Genomic DNA, 14,840 nt, shown 5'->3' with positions numbered 1-14,840 from the left:
TACTTCTCCTTATCAATGTCAGCCCAAAGAAGACTATTAGCCAAGTGTTAGCCTCTCAAGTATTAAAATACATTTTAAACATCCTTATATTGCTACAGCTCTCAGACCATAAAAAGAGCCTTTGAACACCAAAACTTCTTACCTGCCCTGCCCAAAAACTATCAATATACACACACCAAAAAACCAAAAAACAAAACAAACACAAAAAACCCAAACCAGAACAAAAAAACACCCCATACTTTTTTCTCCCATACAGATTCTGAAGGATGGATAGACTTGGATTCAGGAAGTGAGCTCACATTTCACCACAGGCAGGGAGAGTATCTGAGAGTAATCAGACAGATATTAGATATTGCTATGCTTAGAAAAGCCAGGCCAGTTACTGGGTTGCCCCCAAATTAGACATAAGTACTGGTCACTCCCAAATTAGACATACAACTAGATATACAATCAGATATAATATATTTACAAGTAAATTTCTAAAATTATTTACCTTATGTACCATGAGTGGAACTTTTTTTTTTTTTAATTTTTAAAAACTGACACTCAGAGAATGATCCCATCTCAAGAACCTGGCTGGCAAAAACAACTAAATGTGTTTAAAAATAAAACAGACTCATTCCCCTCCTTTTCCAGGCTGTATTTACTCTTGGGGAAAAGACTACAGGGGGACCACAGAAAGGCATAAAACTTGTTTTTTATCAAAGTCATCAGTTCTGACATGTCAGAAGAAGGAATGCAAAGACATTAAGTGGGGGGCAGGATATCGAGCAGAGGAGATAGAAAAGACAGTGCATTTTTTTTCTTACTACAAACCTTCTTACCTCTAGTTCTTTGGATTCAAACTTGATGTAGAAAATCATGTAAAAAAATAAAATGAAAAGGTCCAAGATCCTTAGTGTTTTCAACCATGCACCCTAGGCAAGGATAACCCTCTACCAGAAACTTCTCAAAGACCCAACTTATAGTCAACAGGGCAAAACACCAGCCATAAATCCTGACAAAGCATCAAAATTTTCATCTTGCTTCCACAAATTTTTAAAGCTTTTCCTCTTAAAAGTGTTCAATTTATATTCCTAACATTTCTTATCCAATTTTTTCCTCATACAGAGTTAGTAAAAACTGTGTTTAAGGGTTAGAATACAGAGTGGGAGGGTAGAAGAAGAAATTGAGCAAAGAAAAACCTGACTCCTATTTCTCAAGTTAAAATTAGAATACATTTTCAAGAGCCCTGGGCAGGACAGAGAAAAATTCCATTCTGCCTCTTTGCTCTTCCAAATTCCTATAGCCAAGTGGCTCAACAGCAGTTGAATGGCACACATAATGACATCATTGATTGGAACTATAATAGAAGGGAGTGAGAAGAGCGGGTGGTGGGGGGGAGTGGGAAGGGAGGGAGGTGAAGATGTATTTGTGTTACAGACAAAAGACAAGTTCTGTTCCTTAGCAGGGACAAATGAAGAACCAGATGAGGGGATAAACTTGAGGTCAGAGAGTTTTCCCTATTGTTTCCTCTTTAAACAGCTCCTTTACCACTCCCTCAAGGTTTGTTCCAATGGGCGGGTGGAGAAACAGCAGTTTTTAATCTTAGAGGAGAGAAGGCAGAAAAAAAGGCCAAATACTTATTTTCAAATTATTATAAATTAGAAGATTTAAAGGACTAGTTAGATTTTAGCTGAGCCCCAAAATGCTACAAGAAATGCTGTAACCTATGTGGGTTTGGATCTTAGCTCTTCCTGAAATTCATCCCGACGGTCACTCTCAACTGCTATCTCTATCTACTACACACACACACACACATATCATCCCACTCTTGTCTTTTCTTATTAGTTAATATAAGTTGAAAGAATATAATTTTTCAAGTGGAAGAAGCATTTTTGGGAAAAATGACAAACTAGGATGAGGGGTAAAGGGTATTCCCCCAAAACTCTTGCTCAATGAAATACTCAATGAAATGTCTAGAAAGACCTACACTGGAGTTTTTCCCACCTACAGTCCTACTATCTGCATTTCTCTTGGTCTCATGGGGCCCCATGAAAAAGGGGAATAGAAAGTTAAGTGGTGTACTTGGCCTAGGTACTGCTACTTGAGTATATGTTGGATGGAAAAGAACCCAAAACCACTTAGCAGGCTACTTCTCCAACTTACTTGGGATCTAAATCTTCTACCACTACCCCTTTAAAAAATATTCTACCAAACTCCTCACCATAGTTTATGGTTCTGCAATACTTTCTTATAGTACCATGTTGGCAATGTCCTATGCATGGCCCCACAGTTCTTCCTTTGGAAAAGTTTGTTTGTTTGTTTTAAAGATTTTATTTATTTATTTGAGAGAGAGAGAATGAGAGATAGAGAGCACGAGAGGGAAGAGGGTCAGAGGGAGAAGCAGACTCCCTGCTGAGCAGGGAGCCCAATACGGGACTCGATCCTGGGACTCCAGGATCATGACCTGAGCCGAAGGCAGCCGCTTACACATACCTAAACTCTAACAATTATAGTCCCTCTGAGAAAGCTGGTGACCAACTTCTAAATCCATAGTGTGAACTTCCTTCTCTCCACATCCCTCTGTACCAAAACCCACTGCTGAAGGGGAAGAACAAACATGTCTTCATTTATTTCAGATGGTGGAAGGGAATGTAGATAGAATCAAATAGGCCTTCCAGAAGAGTGAATGGAGACCAGCCCACTATCAGTTAGCAACAGTGAAATCTAGATGCTAGGAGATACTGGTGCTCTCCTGTGCTTGGAACTGACTCTGTCACAGCTTCTCTGATATCTCAAAAGGTTTCAGTGACAGGAGCCTCAAAAACAAGGGAAGTCCAATATCTCTCTCACTCTGAAGTGGTTCATCCCCAAGCAATGGTGAGCAAAAATATATAATTATATGGACGGTTCATAAAAACTAATCATTGCAGCCACCTAAGAATCTTCTAGCTACCAGCCTCAACAAGAAGATAATGATCAATGAAGAGATATTTTAACTTTTTAACCTTTTTATATTCTGACACTATATAACACAGACCACAATCATTAGGGAAGAAAACTGGCAAAAATTACAACACAGGAAAAGCAGACTTTATTGTTTATACGCCTTAAGATAGCGCCATTAGGACAGTTACCTTAACACGAGCTACAAAGAGGGAAGGCACAATAATATTCCAGTAGAGAAGTAGGGAAGATGTACTAAGGTCAACAGGGATAAAAGATGCCTATATTTTGTAATCAAGAACCAAGAAGCAGTAACACATGCCCCTCACATTCTCAGGGAGGGAAAAGAGCATAAACCACATTCCAGGTTTCTACTTAGTGCCTGGGCTTGGGTTTTGTTTTGTTTTGTTTTGGAATACTTACTTGGCTGGATGTCCTATAACTTCCTAAAGTATCAAGTTTCACTTTCCCAAATATGCCAATGTTTGGGGGGGAAAATGAAAACAAAACAATCCAAATTAGCTATATCAGTTTACACCCTAACTCTAAGCCCAGATTTAGTTTTATAAAACTAATGTCCTATGACCATCTTCTATTAACTGAGCTGGCTTCCCACCTACTTCCTCTATCCATCTCTCACTCCTTTCAAAGATGAGTTTCTTATATGCCAAGCCAAGTCCTGTCCTTCACCAATAGGACTAACCCAAACACTACCTCTCTTGGGAGACATGGAAAACTGACAGAGAAGGAAAAACAAAAACAAAACAAAACAAAAAAACAACCAGTCAAGCACAAGACTGAAAACCTAGCTGGTGATCAATCAGAACCAACCAGGCAGAGGTTATTTATCTGGGTTTTGTTTTGTTTGAGGGGTGGGAGGTTTCTCAGCCCATAGTCACCATGAGGCTTATATGAGACAAGGCATGCCATTCTACCCTCAAATAGTCCAAAGAGTTAGAGGGGACAATTTACAGCCTCTTGTGTAAAAAATGTCTATAAATGCCAGTGCCATTCTTTGCCCTGTCACTTCCCATTATCCTAAACCAACAGGATTCTATTCACTGAGACTTGAGTTGGAAACATGAACGGACAGGCCTTTCTTGGGCAGGGGGAAAGGAGGAAGATGACTGAGGTGGGGGGGCAGATTTCTTTAAGTTTCTGTGTACTGCCTAACATGTATAGTATACTAGTGGAGCTGAAAGCTGAAATATATGAGCAGTCATGCAAAAGTCAGCCTAGGAAGCAGTGATTTGGTATCCTCAAATCTGTAATATGCTCAAAATGTCAATCTAAAATATAAAAAGATAACCAGATTGTGACCAAAAAAAATCAGTCATAAACACTATTGATCCATGGCTCACTTCCTCTCACACACTTTCTCTTTATCATTTACACTGGTCTGCAGAGGAATCTACCAAAGAGAAATCAGCAAGAAGTCGGGGCCTCAAGCTGGATCAAGCAAACACAAACCCCATGCAATGCCCTTTTCAAGTTACTAGAATTAAGAAGAGAAATCAAATCTCTCTACTACCTGCTAACCTCCACTATTTGCATCCTATCAAACTGAAAGAGATCTGTGCCTAGAGAATAGTAAAACTTAAAGACAGGTGACCAAATTATATAGGAGAAGGCTATACCGGAACCCAGGATGAGGTGGACACAGTATACTAACCTAGCTGTTCCATAAATACAAACTTAATCATGTCACTAACCTTGGCCAACCAAATACTAGGTAGCATATCATCTCTGGTGTTTGAGAACAGTTATACACAAGATTTTGAACCAAACAACTCTCACTGAGAATGTAGCCAGTTGCAATTTCAGGATCTGGATCTAGAACTAAGTTCTGTGGAAAAAGTTACTTTTAAAAAAGAACACTTCCTGGGGCGCCTGGGTGGCTCAGTCGTTAAGCGTCTGCCTTCGGCTCAGGTCATGATCCCAGCGTCCTGGGATCGAGCCCTGCATCAGGCTCCCTGCTCTGCAGGAAACCTGCTTCTCCCTCTCCCACTCCCCCTGCTTGTGTTCCTGCTCTCGCTGTGTCTCTCTCTGTCAAATAAATAAATAAAATCTTTTTAAAAAATAAATAAATAAAAATAAAAAAGAACACTTCCTTATCTCTTACTACTCCCTTTCCTCCAATTTCTCTCCTTGCACGTTCACTCTGAAATTTTTATATTCTACAGGCACAGAAACAGTGGTCCAAATATGTGGTCTGATCAAAGATTTCTATGCTACTTCAAGTGTGAAAACTGCATGAGAAATATAAGCTAGGCTTGAATTGCCCAATATACATGCAGCTATTTAAATTTAATTAAAAATTTCAGTTCACACTAGCTACATTTCAAGTAATCAATAATGACATGTGGCTAATGACTACTGTATTAGATAACACAGACTTATTCAATGGAACAATATTCTATAGGATATTTCCAACATCACAGAAAGTTCTATTGGACAGTGGTGGACAACAAAACATCAGCATTTCTGGGACACTGTAATGGTTTATGGGGCAAAGTAGAGCAAACTGCTGAAATCAGGATGATTCTGAAAATCAGGACTTAATGATCCATGCAAACGAATCTATACTCAAAGAGAATATCTCAAAAGTCACAAGTCTCCAAGCAAAGTGGTCCCTGGAAGAAATCATACATACACCAGTACAGTGTTATTCAAAATGTGATCTGCCTCCTGGTGCTGATCCCCAAAGTGTTTACGAGTCTGCAATAACTCCAGAAATTGCGAGTGCTTGGAAACTTCCAGAGTAATTTAACACTGCTGTGACATTTTTATTGTATTTTACAAAAGTACCACTCTGTAATTAGAAAAAAAAATTTTTTTAAAGTAAGCTCTCTGCCCAATGTGGGGCCTGCACTCACTCACAACCCTGAGATCAAGAGTCTCATGCAACTGAGCCAGCCAGGAGCCCCAATAAATTAGAAACTTAAAAAACTAGTCTTAGGATGCCTGGGTAGCTCAGTTGGTTAAGCGTCTGCCTTCAGCTCCGGTCATGATCCCAGGGTCCTGGAATCGAGTCCCACATCGGGCTCCTTGCTCAGCGGGGAGCTTGCTTCTCCCTCTGCCTGCCGCTCCCCCTGCTTGTGCTCGCTATTTCTCTTCCTCTCTGACAAATAAATAGAATTTTTTTTTAAAGATTTTATTTATTAGAGAGAGAGAGAGCGCAAGAGAGGGCAGGGTCAGAGGGAGAAGCAGACTCCCCACTGAGCAAGAAGCCCGATGTAGAACTCGATCCCAGGACCCTGGGATCATGACCCGAGCCGAAGGCAGTCGCTTAACCAACTGAGCCACCCAGGCACCCTAAATAAATAAAATCTTAAAATTAAAAAAAAACAAACTAGGCTTTTGCTACAGAATTTGAGAAGCACTATTCCAGAACATAGGTATGGCAATGAACATCATCTGAAAACACAGCTCACATAGTCAGTTTTACCAATTACCACTATTTGATTACAACCCAAGGGTTAAATTTATTAATTTTGTTTAGTAATCTTTACACCTAGCGTGGGGCTGGAACTCACAACCCCAAGATCAAGAGTCACACACTCCACCACCTGAGCCAGCCAGGTACCCTTCAGAGACTTAAAATGGGAAATCTTATCAATGATCAACTAAAACACAGAAGTTAACTGACTCAAAGGCATAAAGTCAGGTGGCCAACAGAACTGAACTAAGAAGAAAGTAAACATTTATTAAGGGTCAAAGTGTCAATATGTTAGATAATTTCACATACACAATTACTTACTCTTCACAAACACAATGTTTTATAGATGAGGACCAAAGAAGTTTAGTAATTTGCTAAAAGTCACAAAGCTAATAAATGTATCTCTTCATGCTTTACTTAGCTTCCCATGGACTAAAAATGAAAGCAAGTCAAATATGGAGAAAGATTCTAAGGAAGTGAAAGTGAAAAGGCTAATATCCCTGTAATGAAATACTATGAAAATAATTCAGGTGGGCAGTATAAAATGAGAAGCAAATTCGTCTCGATAAAGTGTCCATATGAGCTACACAGTTGGAGATATGTTCAATTTTGTTAATTTTGATGGAACGCATACAATTCTTTTTTTTTTTTTTTTTAAGATTTTATTTATTTATTTGACAGAGAGAGACACAGCGAGAGAGGGAATAGAAGCAGGGGGAGTGGGAGAAGGAGAAGCAGGCTTCCCGTGGAGCAGGGAGCCTGATGTGGGGCTCGATCCCAGGACCCGGGGATCATGACCTAAGCCGAAGGCTGACGCTTAACGACTGAGCCACCCAGGCGCCCTACAATTCTTTACAGTGAATTACTGCTGAGATTCTCAGATACCCAGTCTTCATATATAAAAGGAAACAGATGACAACTGGGGCCACCGATCCAAGCACCCTTCCCCTTGGCAAACTAACAAAACACAAATGACTTGGTTTATAGTATATTCTTCCTAATTAAGCTGCATGTGGTTTAAGAATCACATACTTTGTCTACTCTCAACTCCAATTTTTTTTTTAAAGATTTTATTTATTTATTTGACAGAGAGAGACACAGAGAGAGAGGGAATAGAAGCAGGGGGAGTGGGAGAAGGACAAGCAGGCTTCCCGCTGAGCAGGGAGCCCGATAGAGGGCTCGATCCCAGGACCCTGGGATCATGACCTGAGCCAAAGGCAGACCCTAATGACTGAGCCACCCAGGTGCCCCACAACTCCTGAGTTTTTTAAAATTTCACATAAACTAGCAAATATTCCTACTGAACACCTATGGTCTCAGCATCAAGCTGGGCACAAAGACCTAATGTTAAGCTTCTGGTAAGCATAAAAAATGTAATGTAAAGGGAAGGAAAATGGAACAGTTGTGTATAAAGTTAGAAGTCCCGGTGGGGCATAAGTGTTTACACTTTTTAGTGTTCAGTTTTTCTCCTGAGCAAAAATGTTAACAACCACCATTCAGGACAGTGTTTTCCCATGGATTTCCAGAGAGCTAAATGCTTCCAGACTTAGTGGGAAATAATGACCCTTTAAACAAATTTATTTATGTATGTATGTATGTACATAACCTCTACACCCAACTTAGGGCTCAAACTCACGACCCCAAGATCAAGAGTCACATGTTCTTCCAACTGAGCCAGTCAAGTGCCCCAATGACATTTTTTCTTTTGATAGTTCTTCTGGTTTGAAACAGTCTTCCCTTAACCCTGTCCCCACTTCAACAACCAAGAAACATGCTTTCATTCTCACAGAACCAGACTGAGAGACTACCTGCTCAAGGCAAACAGGAGAATCCTCAGCATTTTCTCCAACAGCACATGCCTGGCGAAACTTCAAACATAACAATGCCCTACAGAATTGATCACTCCACACAGCATGGTGTCAACAGTCACCTTGCTTAACAAACTCAATAATGTCAGTTAGCAGAGGGGAAAGACAGAATGAAATAACTTTCTTGTTTTTGTTCCAAGGAACCTTCAAATTTTGTTTCTAGGTACCTTTGACCCAAAGACAGGATTTTCGTCTCCTGTTTCCATTAAGACTATATTAGAGTGGCACCTGGGTGGCTCAGTCGGTTGAGCATCTGTCTTCAGCTTGGGTCATGATCCCAGGGCTCTGGGATAGAGCCCTGCATTGGGCTCCCTAATCAGCAGGGAGTCTGCTTCTCCCTCTCCTTCTGCCCCTCCCCTTGCTCGTGCGCACGCTCTCACTCACACTCTCTCTCTCATAAATTAAATAAATAAATAAATAAATAAAATCTTAAAAAAAAAAACTATGTTAGAAGTTAAAGTAGATGTAGTAAGTTTTTAACATCACTCAATACAACATCTTAACCAAGAGAAATACAGACCATGTTCTAAGAGCCTGGGTGGAAGCTATGAAAAAAATATGCAGGGAAAAAAAAAATTTTTCACTATGTGAAATAATTCCTGTAACGTAATCAACAGTCAGCGAGAGGAGGTGACAGTCAAAGGACTTCATGAAATGAAGTGCTGAATATGAATAGCTAGCTATATTCTCAGGACAGTCATTTCCAGGCTATGTAGCCCCCACACTGCTCTAAGGTGGCAAAAACAGTACTTTACCTTTCTGGATATTGAAGAGACATTCAAACCAAATCTTTGAGCTCTTTCCTTTAGTTTATCCAGGTTAACCTATATAAACACAGGGGGAAAAACCCGTATTTTTAAAAATCAAAACAGAAAATACAAAAGGCAGAAATTATAGTCCAAAGCTAAGAGTTCAAAATAGCCTACAATATCAAAGATACCCTATATGGCAAATCAGGACACTAAGCAGCACCCATCCAGCCACTAATTATTAAAAGACCTCTTCCAGAATGCAGTAAAAGATTCAACACAGCCTCCTTTGTTCATCAAAGGTGGCAAGAGCCTAAAGGGGGTTTAAGATAAAAGTAGACCAAACACTGCCTTAAAAAGCTAGTATCTAAATAATCACCTCCAAACAAGTCCATTAGTCAATCCAAAAGCATTAAATCCTATATGTAGCCTCTTCAGTAGTTCTTAATTCCAGCTCTCCTTTCTTCAGAAGACAAATCTACCACCAGTACCCAACTCAATTTTCTTCCTTCCTTTTTCTTGGAAGCCCTGATATACAACACTTACTATCATAAGAACGTACAAGACATTTTCATTACTACTACTGCTGATACTCCTACATTTCGGCTTCATTTCCCATACTGCACTATAACTTCAAGAACAGGATTCTATAAAGCCAAACATATTTCACCCACAGCATCTGTTTCCAATTTCTGAATATGCCACTGAGTCACAATGGTCCGGGAAGGCATCTTGTTCTACCAGTCTTCAGTCTATGATTTAGTGTTAAAAAATACCAGTATCTACCAAAAGAGCTCATAAGTTGCTTCCACAGATTTGCTTGTGGTAACTAATTATTAGACATTTTTCAGAGCCATTAGACAAGGCCTAAAACTACAGTACCATAAAACAAAGAATTATATGGACTGTCCTCTGGCTAACAAAATCTACTCATTTTTTTCAAGAGGAATGACAGGAAGGAAGATGTCTATAGTGACTTGGAAGATGTGGCAATTTTCCTGACCTCTTAATACTCAAACAATCCATTTTATTCAGGACATAAAACACTGTATTGAAAACAGTCACCAAACTCATGTGATCTCAGCGATTCCTCTGATCTGGGGAGCTGTTTCTAACTTTAAAACCAGAGTTAAGATGTGTCTCTCAAGGTATTAAAAAAAAGATTTCTTACCATAGGCTTGGCATCAGATGACAAACCTAAAGAAGCAAATAAAAGTTTTATTTAACATTTTTAAACATCATTTATGATTTTTATGAAGCTAATAGTCTTCAAATCAAATTAGTAGGGAAAAAGTACACAAGACAAATATCCTTTATCTTATGAGGAAAAAAAAGGCAAACATTGCATCTAGAGATCACGTCTGCATTCACTGCTGATGGGAACATAAAATGTACAGCCACTTTGGAAAGCAATTTGGCAGTTCCTCAAAAAGTTAAACAGTTTACCGTATGACCCAGTAAGCCCACTTGTAGGTATACACCCAAGAGAAATGAAAACATACATCCACAGCAAAACTTGCATATGAATGTTCATAGCACCATTATCTATAGTAGCCAAAAAGCGAAAACAACCCAAATGTCCATCAGCTAATGAATGGATAGGTAAAATGTGGTATACCCAACGAAATATTACTCAATATTAAAAAGAAATGAAGTACTAATGTATCCTACAACATGAACAAATCCTGAATCCATTATGCTAAGAAGCCAGTCACAAAAACTACAAAGTGCACAATTCCATTTATATGAAAGCAGATTTATATGCATAGAAAAAATGAATGGTTGCTTGGGTGCGGGTGGAAGGAGAAATGGGAAACAACTGCTAATGGGTACAGGGTTTCTTTCTGGGGTGATTAATATGTCCTAAAATTAGACTGAGGGCGCCTGGGTGGCTCAGTTGGTTAAGCATCTGCCTTCAGCTCAGATCATGGTCCCGGAGTCCCAGGATCGAGTCCCGCATTGGGCTCCCCACTCAGCGAAGAGTCTGCTTCTCCCTCTGACCCTCTCCCCTCTTATGCTCTCTCTCGTGCTCTCTCTCAAATAAATAAATAAAATCTTAAAAAAAAAATTAGACTGAGACAATGGTTGCAGAACCCTGTGAATATATTCTTTAAAAACCAGTGAATTATATACAACTTTAAATGAATGAATTACAGGGAATATGAGTTATATCTCAATAAAGCTGTTAAAAAAAAGAAAGACATCACATCTGGACAAAGGAGCAAAGCTACCATCATAGTAAATTAAAATTAAAAAAATAAATAAATTCCTTAAAATTACAGCTGCTTAAAGCCAACGTCCCATCCTGAAATTATCACTAAGAAGCACATGAATTGGCCTGTAGGCCCAACCCTAATCTAAGTCAATAATTCTTAAAACTTTTCCAGGGCGCCTGGGTGGCTCAGTAGTTTAAGTGGCTGCTTTCAGCTCAGGACATGATCCCAGGGTCCTGGGATGGAGCCCCACGTCAGGCTCCCTGCTCAGTGGGGAGTCTGCTTCTCCCTCTCCCTCTGCTGCTCCCCCTGCTTGTGATCTCTCTCTCAAATAAACAAAATCTTAAAAAAAAAAAAACTTTTTTGAATTTTAAGTCATCATAATATTGGAATTGGTTCCCTAACTCTCCACTGTAAACATGCAGGTACAGATTCAACTTTTACCACAACCCATGTGCTAGGAACTGTTAAGATGTTTTTATGTTTTCACTCATAAAAAGTACTTCCTTTTAAATGTTCCAAACTCTTCTTTTAAGAGGTACTTATAGGGTAAGGATGTTAGAATTAAAAAAATGATACTGTAGATGTTATCAATATATCATTTTATTGATCAGGTTTCCTTTTTAGACTATTAATTCTAACTTTTGTCTTTCCTCAAATAGTACCATCTAAGGTCTTTAATAATTTTTGCTGTACTATCATCAATCCTACTGCATCTCTCTTAATGTAACTAAAAGCCAGAAAATACCTGTTTCTAAAACATGTAGTGAAGGCGCTTGGAAGTCTCAGTCAGTTAAGCATCTTTTTTTTTTAACTTTTTATTTATTTATTTATTTATTCATGAGACACAGAGAGAGAGAGAGAGAGAGAGGCAGAGGGAGAAGCAGGCTCCCAAGGAGCAGGGACCCTGATGCGGGACTCGATCCCAGGACCCTGGGATCATGACCTGAGCTGAAGGCAGACGCTTAAGCATCTGTCTTAAGCTCTGGGATGGAGACCCACACTCCCTCTATCACTGCCCTTCCCCCCAGCTCGTGCTTCTCTCTCAATAAATATTTGGAAAAAAAAATAAAGTAAAACATGTAGTGATAGTGGCCAGAATTTTGCTAGTCTTTTAAAAAGCACAGCAAGTGGCGCCTGGGTGGCTCAGTCATTAAGCATCTGCCTTCGGCTCAGGTCATGATCCCAGGGTTCTGGGATCAAGCCCCCCATCGGGCTCCTTGCTCTGGGGAAGCCTGCTTCTCCCTTCTCCCACTCCCCCTGCTTGGGTTCCTTCTCTCGCTGTGTCTCTCTCTGTCAAATAAGTAATAAAATCTTAAAAAAATTAAAAATTAGGGCGCCTGGGTGGCTCAGATGGTTAACCGTCTGCCCTCGGCTCAGGTCATGATCCCAGGGTCCTGGGATCGAGTCCCGCATCGGGCTCCCTGCTAGGCAAGGACCCTGCTTCTCCCTCCCCCTCTGCCTCTCTCTCTCTCTCTGACTTTCATGAATAAATAAATAAAACATTTAAAAAAAAAATTAAAAATTAAAAAAAAAACAAAAAGCACAGCAAAATGCTAAATCTTTAGAGGACATGTTCTTAACACACTTCAAACAGATCACTAAGAAGACTAAATTAGATTAAGAGATTACATTTAAAATTTAAGTCTCTAAAACTGGACTATGTTCTTTTTAAAAATAACTTTCTTCCTAATTTATTACAAGATACATACTCATTGCAGAAATTTTAAAAACACAGACAAGCAAAAAGAAGTCACTCAAAATTCCATCAACCAGAGACAATAAGTATTAACAATTTAGCACATATTCCCTCCACAACCTTTTTTTTTTTTTAGTTTTCATTTTTAAGTAAACTCCACACCACACATGGGGCTCAAACTCACAACCATGAGATCAAGAGTTGCATGCTCCACCAACTGAGCCAGTCAGGCACCCCCCAAATCTGTTTTTCTATCCATACATGCATTTCTATTACCAAAAGGGAAATATACTACTAATATAATTTTATAATTTGTTCTCACTTAACATTTTTCTGACAAATACTCTCCAGTGTCATTTTAACAACTGCATAGTCTACTATACTATGGTAGACATTTATTTAACAAATTCCCTATTGTATATTACATTGTTTCTAGTTACTGATCATGAAAAATAATGCTGTGATAATTCTTTGGTTAACTAGGTCTTTAAGCATATCCAACATTATTTCCTTGTAAGTTCCTAGAAGTCAAAACTGTTGAGGTAAAAGATACTCTCTTTTCTCTTTCACCACTTACTCTAGGCAGTATGACACGGGACAGGTACATAATTACATGCTGACTTGAGACACCAGAATAACTAGGCAAGGTACTAGAAACTTCTCTAAAGATGTCCAAGAAAAGGAAAACAAATGATGGCACTTCCTCCTATTCTTGTAACTTCAGCCCCTTCTCTAAATTGCCCAGGAAGGCTTAAGTATGGTTTTACCTCAAGCAAAAAGGTGAATGTTATAACCTCTTAAAGGCTTCTAAAGCTAACAAGTTTACCTTAATTTGGAGAAATCTGTTGTGACAGAAAAGTTAAAATATAAAGGTAACTTTTTTTAGAAGAGTCTCTGTATTCTTACCTTTTGATGGAACTGAAGAAATCCCAAATCTGTAGAAAAAAAAAACAAGCTAAATTTTAGGAAGCTGTTCACACTCCCTATTGTCTGTCTCCGTGTCAAGTGTACATATGGCACTTCTTGCTTGTGATCTCAAGACTTGCAATCATTAGCTAATTCTAACAACCCCATGAAAGAGGTTCAGTTTACTCTTTTTCTCACCAAGAGATCAGAGAATAAGCTAAAAGTGAAGCCTTATCAAAATTAGAAGTAACAGTTCCTGATTTTTACCTATTACAAAAATCCTGCTTGATAAGACCTAATCTACAGCTACTACATCCAAATCAGCAGCAAATTCTGAACAGAGCCAAAAAAGTGTTTCTTTTCAGCAAGGTGTCTATTCTACTTAAAATCAACAATTATATTTAAAACCTAGGATCATACCCCTCCACCTTCATACTATCACCGTCTCAGATCCAAAAGGCCAGGACACTCACCTTGCTGCCCGGGCAGCTTTCTTACTCTCCAAGCTCACAGGTACATTGAATCGTTCAGCTCTCTTCTGCATTCTCTAGGTGATAAAAAGACAAAAGAAGAGGAAGAGAAAAATTAATTTCTGGTTTCCTTAAGGAGAAAAGTTGTTTAGAAGTTTGTATCTTTAGAACACCAGGAGTATATTTCATAAGATCTAAACTGAGAATACTGACAATCCTAGAGGATATCAGGTTATATCTCTCCAGGGCTTACCTCAACAGCCCTTTCCAGAAAGCAAACACAAAAGACTATTATTACATTCATGTCCTCAAAAAACAAAAGGAAAGGAATAAAATAAAACCCACATTCTGCAAGAAGCCAAGAAGACAAAAGCTGTGTTTGGTTGACCTTTGAAAAGGGATCAAAGGAACAGCTTGGTTCCAACACTAGTGGTACTCTTTCAGTTAGAAATGAGGCAGCATTGTCCTATGTCATCTCCACTTAAAAGGTACAAACCCCTCCCCACCACACACACACACACACACACACACACACACACACACACACACACACACACACACACACACA

General features: G+C 39.1%; 1 protein-coding gene across 2 annotated transcripts in view; it reads right to left on the bottom strand.

Annotated features, from left to right (window-relative positions):
• Positions 1–14,840, bottom strand: part of SARNP (SAP domain containing ribonucleoprotein) — a 46,153-nt gene that overhangs the window by 16,672 nt on the left and 14,641 nt on the right. For both annotated transcript variants that reach the window (XM_073900873.1, XM_025883178.2), the window contains exons 6-9: positions 14,276–14,349; positions 13,803–13,831; positions 10,156–10,181; positions 8,991–9,059 (exon numbers count right to left, since the gene is read on the bottom strand). In XM_073900873.1, the coding sequence (XP_073756974.1) occupies positions 8,991–9,059; positions 10,156–10,181; positions 13,803–13,831; positions 14,276–14,349 (198 nt within the window). The remainder of the gene's footprint in view (positions 1–8,990; positions 9,060–10,155; positions 10,182–13,802; positions 13,832–14,275; positions 14,350–14,840) is intronic.

Source organism: Callorhinus ursinus, unplaced genomic scaffold (assembly GCF_003265705.2).
Source record: "Callorhinus ursinus isolate GAN/ISIS: 27379988/994484 unplaced genomic scaffold, GSC_fseal_2.0 scaffold14, whole genome shotgun sequence".
NCBI classification, from domain to species: domain Eukaryota; kingdom Metazoa; phylum Chordata; class Mammalia; order Carnivora; family Otariidae; genus Callorhinus; species Callorhinus ursinus.
The sequence above is the reverse complement of the archived record's forward strand: the minus strand, read 5'-3'. Positions and strand labels throughout refer to the sequence as shown.